The sequence below is a fragment of the Sphaeramia orbicularis genome, chromosome 18 (assembly GCF_902148855.1).
Source record: "Sphaeramia orbicularis chromosome 18, fSphaOr1.1, whole genome shotgun sequence".
Lineage (NCBI taxonomy): Eukaryota > Metazoa > Chordata > Actinopteri > Kurtiformes > Apogonidae > Sphaeramia > Sphaeramia orbicularis.
Window position 1 is genome coordinate 33434536 of NC_043974.1, and position 11258 is coordinate 33445793.

General features: G+C 37.3%; 1 protein-coding gene across 1 annotated transcript; it reads right to left on the minus strand.

Annotated features, from left to right (window-relative positions):
• Nucleotides 1-1454: 1454 nt before the first annotated feature.
• On the minus strand, nucleotides 1455-10742 carry zpax4 (zona pellucida protein AX 4). The gene is made up of 17 exons (XM_030161917.1): nucleotides 10664-10742; nucleotides 10436-10551; nucleotides 10235-10375; nucleotides 10087-10155; nucleotides 8328-8498; nucleotides 8159-8255; nucleotides 7864-8072; nucleotides 6618-6768; nucleotides 5482-5690; nucleotides 5289-5409; nucleotides 5007-5212; nucleotides 4801-4918; nucleotides 4029-4201; nucleotides 3874-3947; nucleotides 1805-1923; nucleotides 1579-1728; nucleotides 1455-1501 (listed from the first exon to the last, which is right to left on the minus strand). Exons 1-17 carry the CDS (start codon nucleotides 10740-10742, stop codon nucleotides 1455-1457), a joined length of 2250 nt encoding a protein of 749 aa, XP_030017777.1.
• Nucleotides 10743-11258: the final 516 nt, after the last annotated feature.

Sequence of the window (11258 nt, forward strand, 5' to 3'; positions counted from 1 at the left end):
TTCAGACAGGCACAAACAAATGCAAATGATGTTTTTAATGTTGACAAAAATTTACTAAATAGTTGACAGTTTCAATATGTCATGTCCTGGATGTGTTTCATTATCTGCTGAAACATCCAGTTTTGGCCGTGATGGAACTGAGCACGTGCAGAAGGAGCATGTGGGTTTGGAGAACAATACTTGGCACAGTTCAATGGCTTAACAGTAATTCTTAATGTAGTATAAATGTATGTGGTGAACAAAAAGTTATTTCTACCACTGTACATTTTGCCCCTTCCTGTCCAGCAAAACACTTTGACCTTCAAAGTCCTAAACAACCACCAGCGAAAAAAAATCATCTGCTGATATGAAGTGTTTAATACCTGTTGATCCACTAATCCAGGGGTGGCCAACCCTGGTCCTGAAGAGCTACAGTCCTCCATGTTTTAGATGTTTCCCTCTTCCAACACACCTGGCAGTCGTTATCAGGCTTCTGCAGAGCTTGATGATAGGCTTATCATTTGAATCAGGTATGTTGGAAGAGGGACACATCTAAAACATGCAGGATTGTGGCTCTCCAGGACCAGAGTTGGCCACCCCTGCACTAAGCCTATCAATTCATGTAAATAATTGGTGTAAAATGCAGTGTCATCTCTTCATGGTCATCAGATATGACCCATTTGGACATTCAGAGGCTCCGTAGTTACCATGGAAACACCATCATCTTCTACAACACTGATTCACCAGTAAAACCCATAGTTGGATCAATGACAGTGGATGGACACACTTGGTTTTATGTTTCGTTAATCATATATTTCACTGAAAATATAACATTTTCATCAGTTTTGATATTTTTACTTTTTGAAGTTCAGAATTTACTCTGAACAAAGTTGGTTTATTTACTGAACTAATCTGTTGTTTTACACCAGGTTTCATTAATACACGAGATGTTTCTTATTGTTTGAGCCACTTTTTCTCATGGTAACAGAAACCACTTTGGGAATTTTTAAGATTGTGCACAACATTTCCCTCAATTTTTGTTCTATTTAAAAAAAAGGGGGATTAATGAATAGATATAATGCTCATTGCAACCATGTCAAAACATAACTAAGGTTGACTTCTGCACCGTACTGTACATGTAGCTAAAATAATCTTAATTGCTAACATCCCATTAGATAAGCCTACAATATGGAGTTAGGATTCATATCATAAATTAAAGGCTAATGTATCATTCACAAAGCTGTATAATCTAATGCTGTGCACAATATTCCCTCAATTTTTTCTTGTATTCTAATAGAGACTGAATTGTAGATATTATGGTAATTTCAACAGTGTAAAAACAACATTGCTAAGGGTTGCCTAAAACTTCTGCACAGCATAATACTTTATCTTTGTGTTAAATGAGTTTAACAGGAATATACATGTATGCAACGCAGCACTTTAAGAAAGGTTTATTACATTTAAAATCTAAAACATCATCTTTGCTCAGTTTCTGTGTCATCTTCAGAAGATCCATCAGCTCCTGTGAAAGGACGACACAGTTTAAACAGACTGAAGTCCATGTATTTTTAAAATATGTAATCACACTGAGGTTTTTACCCATGTGATGCCTCTGGATGAAGGATCTGAGCCCTGGATGGACCTTGACGTAGCGAACCGATGAAGGGTGGGCTGGTTTATATGGACCAGCTGTTCTGATTGGTCTGTTGGTTGTTAATACAGTGGGTGTGATGGTGGGACTGTTCAGACCTAAAGCACAGATAGAGCAGGCAGTGCATTATGAAGACTGACTGGGATTTATTTCCAATAGGTTAAGATACTGCACCTGCTTCAGGCTGTAAAGTATGAGTGATGCTGCCAAATCCAGCTGAGTCCGACTCGAAAATCAACGTAGAAAAGAGTCGATGGAGCCCAGACAGAGGGTACGTACACTGTACTATCACCCTGCAGAAGCAGTAGCAACATTTCCACAAAAAGACAAGTGAATTTAAAAGGAAATAAAAGACATGCATTTCCATAATCAGGTTTGGAGCAAATCAACTAGACAAAGTGTTACAAATGACTGACCATTGTTTAGAACAGGGGTGTTAAAATCAATTTAGGTCAGGGGTCAGATCAGTATAATAATAACATAATAACCTATAAATAATATCAACTCCAAACTTGTCTGTGTTTTAAAGTGAAAAAAAAAAAGTAAAATTACATAATGAAAATGTCCACAAACTATCTTTTTAAAAAAATGTGCATAAACAACCTGAAATTTCTTAACAAAAACTAGAAGCACTCGGAGAGCGCAGACCTCTGCCAAGGCTGATCAGTGGCCCCCCCACCCCCGATCACCACCAAAATTTAATCATTTCTTCCTCATCCCATTTCCAACAAACCCTGAAAATTTCATCCAAATCTGTCCATAACTTTTTGTGTTATGTTTCACACTAACGATCAGTGGCCCCCCCCCCGTGGGCCCCCCCACCCCCGATCACCACCAAAATTTAATCATTTCTTCCTCATCCCATTTCCAACAAACCCTGAAAATTTCATCCAAATCTGTCCATAACTTTTTGAGTTATGTTGCACACTAACGGACAGAGAAACAAACAAACAGACAGACAGACAAACAAACAAACAAACAAACAAACCCTGGCAAAAACATAACCTCCTTGGCGGAGGTAATTAAGAGCAATTTTAACAGTATTATGCTTCAGTTTAGCATTTACACATGTACATTAAAACTTACAGATCATAATGGATCTACAAGTACACAAAACCTTTAGTAACAGGCAAAATATTGTTAAAGTTCCACTTCTCTTCAGACATTTCATGTTCATATTTGTGGAAAGAGTTTGTAAATATAAACATTTTCATGTAATACATACAATTTTTACACTAAAACAAAAAGAGAAATCTGTAGTTGTCATTATTTATAGGTATTATGATCCATCTGAGATCAGATTGGTCTGTATATGGAACCTGAACCTGAAATTCATCCCTCGGGCCGAATTACACCATTTGGTGCCTTTTTTTGGCCGACGGGGCCCTTTGTTCGATACCCCTGATTTAGACTATTGAAGAAACATAAGTTGCTTCATATGCATCAGTTGCTGTAAGCACATCTGATTGGTTTACATCAGGGCTTTGTCAAAACACATTTCATTCTTCTCATCACCAATACAATTCACAGTTACATTTTCACTACACCAGAATTTATTCAGAAGAGGTGTTTCCATCTCCAATTATGCAAATTAAACAATCTCAAACAATCATAGCCTTTTTTTGTATAATATTGTATGTTTTCTTAGTTTTCCTAGTTCCGAGTTCAAAATTCACATTATACATTTAGGTTTCCATCCAAATGTATTTCAAATTTTAATGAAAGTTTCTGGAAAAAAACAAACAAACTATAAAAGTAAATACTAATTATTAGGTCTGCATCAGGAGTTGTGGGTGGACTTCTAATATTATTCATCCAGCTAATGAATGGGTGTATTTTAATTGTAGGTCCTCATCCTACAGGAGCCCAGAGTCATCATGATCACAGATATTTGACCCATTCTGTCATAAAAACCTGTTTGTTAAAATCCTGGTAAAATAATAGTTTCTGCAGCTGTTTATTTATTGCATTAATTCAAGTAACATCACAGGCTCCACATTGGCCAGAACATAAATACAAGCATAATTACATTTAGTCATTTATTTGCTGAATCTGATTTCATAGCAGTTATTCACATTCACTTTTATCAATAAAATCATTTTTTCACATTGTTAGCATAAAAACTTTGCTTGCAACATTCTGAGATATTTTCACATTTTTGTAGTTTCCACTCTTTTTTTAATGCAAAAATTGATAACATGAATGAAAATGTACTAAATGAAAGATGAACTGAAGGAACACACCTGTCAGTAGATTCATCAGGAGCAGCTTCACTGTAAAAAATTTCATTTTCATACGTCACGTTTTCGTTATCAAGCTGAAAAGAAGAACAAGACACATCAGCAGCTAATCTGACATGTGAAATACGTCTTGTGTTGTAGATTGGATCCAGTGTTACCTTCACTACGGATCCACAGCTTGAAACTGTAAAAGAGAACAGAGCCCTGGTGTCGTCTGCTTCTCTGGGTCCACAGTTTTTGTCCAGGAGGTTGGTTCTGGCCGGGACCCCTCCACTTGGAATGGCCGAAGACAGGTCAGCGACCACAGTCATCATCCCATCAGTCGAACACACTGCAGAGACATGAGTGGAATGATTACACCAAACCCACCCACACCCCTGTGACACCAACACACAACAGGTTTTACCCACAGTACTGAATTAAATTGGGTCAGAACCCAGAGAACTGATTCCCAAAAAATGGATGGACAAGATGATGAAAAAGTCTGAGAAACATGCAGTAGCACTTTGTGGAAAAATTAAAGTATGCTGGACAGTGAACTAGACCAACAGTTGGTTTGGGCTTTTTTACCCAAATCCAAGAACAGGTAGTGAACAGTCAAAAATGAAAAATTACAGCTGGAAATAAAAACACATCCTTCATCACAATGTTTCTGCCCAAAACTGGTCCAAATCTGAATCATCTTTATTTGCCAAGTACATGAACACATACAAGGAATTCTTTGATGGTAGTTGTCTCTAGTAAATTATAAACACAAGGTTAAATTAAAAAAAGTCAGAAAAGTAAAATAATAATAAAAAAACTATATACATATAAACTGTATTCATAAAGACAGTATGAACTTGTATACAGTAACAGTGCTATTTGTAGAAAATAAGGGAGTAATGCAGGTTCCCATGATACTAAACTGAACTTCCTGTTTATTCTCACCAATGAGCTCTTGTGCAGTGAATGGACACGTCTTGACAGTCGAACTCTGGATATTTGATGTTTCTCGATCTCGCACATGAATCTCAAATGTGCCGTTGAATCCTTCCAAAGTCATATTCTGGAAACAGACACCACAGTTTTATTATGTTCACCTTCACTCATTCCTCAGATCTAACTCTTGTTTTCAGTCGTTCGCCTGTTCTGACCTTGTATTCGTAGCCCTGAGTGAAGAGCGGCGCCTCCAGCAGCAGATCGTTGCTGTCGTTGCTCATGATGTAGCTGTACTGGTTGGCCAGGTCTGATGTCAGAGGGTCTGAGCCAATGACCACCTCCCACTTGTGGTCCAGAGACCGGCGGTCCAGTCTGAAGACAATGCCGGTCTCAGAACAGAATGCATCGAAGGTCGGAGGAGCTGCAAAAGACAGCACCGTGGTCACCTGTGCTCAGCTTAAGACATGTACAGGAACAGTCTGATGTTGAATACTTACTCAAATCAGTCCAAACAGCCACGAAAGAGGCCACGTGGTAAAACGGTTCATCGTCAGGTACAATAGTCAGTGTGTAGTTCACATCCAGCTGATACTGAACAACTGCATCTTCTGTAGAAAACTGAGACACAAAGGAGTTTAGGATCGACTGCATTAAAAAGAGAACCTGTTGACCTCAAACACCGCTCTGTACCTGTTGAATGACACAGGGGTCGTCAAAAGACACCTTCAGGGTGAAGCCATGAGTAGTGTCAGGATGAACCTCTTCTTCCATTTTGCAGGTGCTCGTATTTGTAAAAGGCGCCGTAAACCATTGTCCGTTCAGTTCAAGACCAACCAAATTTACATCTTCAGGGATGTCACCGAGGTAGACGGTGAAGATGCGATCCTCTACAACAGTTCCTGAGATTAGGAGGCATTTACACTATGTTCACACTGCAGGTTAAAGCGGAACAAATCAGACTTTTTACCCATATGTGACCCTTACCAGATTTTTTTTAAGACACTGAGCCTGTTTACATTCACACTAGAACTCCACCCATTATCTAATATCTGGAAGTGTAATGTAAACAGTATAATCTGATATGTTTTGTCAGATAACAGCAGTAATCCTATTATGTGAAATCAGATTAACAACTGAATTTCTCCCCAATACTCCAGTGTCTTCATGCACGTATACCTGTTAATCTGATTTATTTCATTCTTCTGCATGTTAAAAAAAAAAAAAAAAAAAAAAAAAAATTGTAGAAAAAGTAGTGATGTAGTCAAATGTGAGAAGACAATAACAGGAGGTTTAACTCAACCATCACTATGTACATACGTACTCTGAAAGAAATCCAATAATGGACTGAAACATCTAAACCAGGATTTTTTGATTTTCATGTTTCTTAAGTGCACTTAAACACATCAGATCTGATTATTACAATTATCTGACTACTTCCAGTTATTTGATTTTTATAGTCATGTAAACTGACTTAGTCTTAACAGCACAAATCTGACACAGGACACTCATATTTGGTCCTAAATCTGATTTATATCTGATGTTTTTCCAATGTGACCAGTCCGAATGGTCACGTCACATTTGTCACATTTTATATAATTGAAATGCAACAGGCATCACAATTCTGTGCTGGAGGAGGCGGGACCCGGAAAGATCCATATGCACTTCCATAAACACAGTGTGATGTCACAACCATGCAAAAAACCCCAAACAGATTTCAGCAAAAAAAAAAAAATTAAAAATTAGAATTGAGCATTAAGACCTGCAGTGTGATTGTAGCATTAGATTGTGATGAGTGTCCGGATAAAATCAGATATGACTGGACGTACGGTTGTCAGTGACGACAGGGTGCCTCAACAGGTCAGTAGTCAATGTCCTGTGGAGGCGGAGTCTGGTCTCAGCTTCAACCTCATCCACCAAGATTTGCTCCAAATAGAGATGAAAGATGAAGAACTCGAAGAGGTCACCCATCACAACACTCTGCAAAAATAATTGGTTTATGGGTAAATATCAGGGATGTCAAACTCATTTTAGTTCAAAGCCACAAAGAGCTCAATATGGGGCCAGACCAGTAAAATAATAGCATAACTCAATTTTTTTTCTTTTCAAAAGAAAAATTACAGTATGAACATCCCTAAACAAAAAAAGAGTCAATAAGTGGTGCCAGGCACAACAAACCCCACCTCTTGCACGTATTGTAGCTTGTTTTGGCATTGATCCAGCTGATGTCACATGTGCTAATGTAAGCCTATCAGTTGCCTCTAAATATGTGCCAAATTTGAAGTGAATTGAAACAAAATTGATGTTTTTAATAGACATTAGAAATTTCAGCCACTATAACAAAATGGGAGAAGAAAAAAGATTTTAAAAAGTCATAAAAAAATTTAACTTTGACCTACTTTTCCCAAAATGTAACCACATCTATTCTGGGTCACTGGCAATCTATAAACTAAATTTGGTATGAATTTAACCAATAGTTTTGCTGCTACAGACATTTGAAATTTTGCCCATTATAAGTGAATGGGGAAAAAAAAAAAAAAAAAAGATTTAAAAATTCATAAAAAATGTGAACTTTGACCTACTGTTCCCAAAATGTAATGACATCTATTCTCGGTCACTGGCAATTTCCAAACCCAATTTGGTATGAATTCAGCCAATACTTTTGTTACTAGAGTATTAACAAACAAACAAACAAACCGAACCAAAAACAACACCCCTTGTCTCCCCTTCGGGCGGCAGGGTAAGAAACTGAACAAATATGAAGAACTACAAATTTCTTTAAAAAAGTAAGTCAAACTTTAACAATATTACGGCGCAGTTTATCATTCAGACATGTATGTTTGTTACAACTTACAGATGACAGTGGATCTGCAAATACACAAAACATTTAGTAACAGGCATCTGGAACTGAAAAATACAGCATTTAACAGTCGATGTCTTCTGGGTAATTTTTGGACTTTGCAAATTCCAATCTGTGGGCCGAATTGGACCCTTTGGAGGGCTGGTTTTGGCCCACACCCCTGGTACATATGGTCAATCTAAACTGCCCAGAGGTGTCCACAGTCAGCCTCTTACCGTCCTGTGACGTCCTTCTGCGTTGTAGGGGATGCTGATCTGGACTGTGTTGTTGTGTTTCCTTATGATGTAACCCCTGTCCTCTGCAACAGGCTGCTCCATAAGTTCACCACTGAGTCCAACGCTGATCTGTTGGGTGTTCAGTCCAGGGTTTACCGTCTCAGGAGTCTCCCATATCATGTATCCTCCATCCCCATATGAACCTTCATCTGTTTGAGATGATGCAAGGATTATAGGGTCAAATGGTTGATTAAAAAAACAAAACTATGAAAGTAAATAAGGTTTTAATACTGACGCCTTGAACAGGTGAGGACCAGGTCAACCATGAGGACGACCCAGCTCTGTCTGGAGAACATAGAGGCCTGGATGACCTCTACTGGAACATCATTCACCTGCAGAGACGATCAGGTCTAAAATACTCCAAAATGAGGCTATGAAGTTCAGGAGTGGAGACGTGGTTTTACCGTAGTGTTGAAGGCGTCAGGTTGTCCATACGCCGTTCGGAATACAAGCCTTCTATTGGTCACATCAAAAACATAACCCCGCCTCCGGGCTTCCTTTATCGTTATGGGCATCAACCTCTCACCTGCTTTTTGGAACATCACCTGCCAGTCAGAAGTGGTGGATCTGTGAGCCTGCAAGCAGAATATGATGTTTTATTAGCGTTAATCTGGAACATCCCATTTAAATTTTGATTTCCAAAAGTGTTATCCACACCGAAACACCTCCAGATGTAATTAGACAGATTAGACAATTATTGTTGTTAATAATAATAATAATAATAATAAACCATGTCATGTATGAAATCAATGTCTAATCAACGCTTGGGTTTGGAATAGAATAGAATAGAACAGAATATCTTTATTGTCATTGTAACAAGTACAACGAAATTTAAAAGTGCCATCCAATCTGTACATCGTATAAAAATCTACTATAAACATACAAATAAAATCAGCTAAAACAAATAGGATTCAGAGGTTTGTTGTGTTTTGGAGAAAATATACTATCCAGTTTTTTACTCAAAGACTACCCCATATCCGTGGATCAGTGTTTTTTGGGTTCTTTTTTTTTTTTTTTTTTTTTTAAAGAAAAGTAACTCAATTTTCCCCAGTGAAAATATTATGGCACCAACAAACCGGCTAAGATGCAGCATATCGAGTACTGAAAAATACGTGGTATCATTTCATAACAAACTATGCGAAGTGAATCTTGTATCAATATATGTAATACAAAAACAGCTTTTATACATTAGTAATAGGTCAACACCTTCAATTTGTGGTAAACAGACTTTTTTTTGCCTACTTTGAATCTATAAAAATGCACAAAAGTAAACAACGAAAACCTTAATATTTATACAATGATAATCATTATGTTTTAAATGTGAAACTGGAAATCTGCTGATGTAAAATGAAACATATGAGTTCAGATTTGTTTGGTGATAAATTTATGGCTTTAATTTTTTATTCATTTTTTTATCTGGGTAGTTTAACAGTCTTGGTAGTGGACTAATACATCCTGTCATCGTCATCTACATGGGCTGAGTCTGATGTTGGTTTGTTGTTAATTCATCTCATTTTTAAATCTTTGATTTTTAACGTCTTCCATTTGTATTTCTTCTTCTGTTTTAGGTAATTTCCTGTGATTACTCCAAAAGTACACGACCATTAAAAATCCAATAACTGTGATAATCAGATTGTAATGATAGGAGCTGACATGTTAACATGCACTTCAGAAATGCAATCACTGAAAAATCCTAGTTTAGACATTTCAGTCTATTAAGGGGATTTCTTTCGGAGTACGTACACACACAGTGACGGTAGAATCCAATGTCCTGTTATTGTCTTCCACTCACTTTTAACTACGTCACATTCATTTTCTATTATTTCAGTTGTTTTACACTTGTAAAAGAATTAAATAAATCTGATTAATAGGTATACATGCATGAAAACATTGGAGGACTGGGGAGGAATCCAGGTGTGTTAGTCTGATCTGTCATAGGATAATCAGATTATGTTGTTTACAGGATCACTTAAATAATCTGATAACTCCAGAAACCAGAAAATGATCAGTTTTAGTGTGCATGTAAACGGGCTCATTCTCAAAAGTCCTTGGGTTTGATCCGGATTGAGACCTCTGCTTTTAGTCAAATTTAGTCTGTTTGGTCTGAGGGAATCTGATTCTAAATAAAACAGAGTAAATGAGGCAAAGAGATTGAAAACGTACAACTGTAAGAGTGTCCCAGTCGGCCATATTCGCCCCAAATCGACAGGTGAGTTCACTCTGCATAGACACCTGTAGAGAAACCTTATTAGTTACCATAACTAAAAACAGATATTTAACTCTATAAACAAATGTGTACAACCAGACTGACTTCCATGTAGTTTTCCTCACAGGTGACCTCTCTAGGAGACCAGGGCAGAGATGGGGAACAGGTCTTATTCAAAGCATACGTAACTTCCTTTCCATCACGTGTCGCAATGAGGTTGAAGTTGAACGTGAACTCTTTGTCATCCTGAAAGATCCAGTATTACATCATGTTTAAGAGAAACAACATTCCTGTGTTTGTACTTACTTTGTTTTGAGTGTGACAGCTGAAGTAAGATGCTCGTAGCTGTGAAAGGTGCAAACTGATGCTGTATCCACATTTTGCAGCGTATGGCTCAGTGATGGGGAACATGCCTGATTCATCTAGAAGACCAGTCACAATACAAAGACAATCAACTATAAGCATAAAAATCCGTAAAAAATAAATAAGTAAATTAAATTAAATTAAATTATCGACACACTCACGCACACTCACCGACAGCTTCAAAGCGAGGTTCCTCCCCAGATAACAAGAGGTCAAACGCTATCATGAAAAACCGATCACGACACTCCATATGAACTCCTGCACAGATAAAGACTCATATAATGAGGATATATACAATGGATCACCTGTAAATCAATGAAAACATGTGAGCAAACTGTGAGTTACCACTGGGAAGGTCTGCACATTTTGACGTATCCCACAGAAACAGGAGGAAAAACACACTAGAAGAAGTGCAAAAAGTACAAAAAAATCTGAGGACAAATGCAAAAGCTGGTTATAGTTACGGAAAACTAAGGCTAAAAGTAAAGCACAATAGTTTTTGTGGATGAAATAACTGTAAAAATAAATAATAATAATGAACAATGCAACTGCAGGATTAGCAGCTTTGTTGAGAGATTATGGTAAAAATTAAATAGTTGGTTTCATTTGTTCATCCTACCTTTTGTAGCTTCTATAAATCAAGGCTTTCCTGAATAAATCACAACCATTACTAAATCCAAACAAAAGGAAAATCAAGTAACTTAAACCACAGCTTTGGAAATGATTCTTGTTCCATTGTGAGAATGTGACTTAAAAACAATTTAGT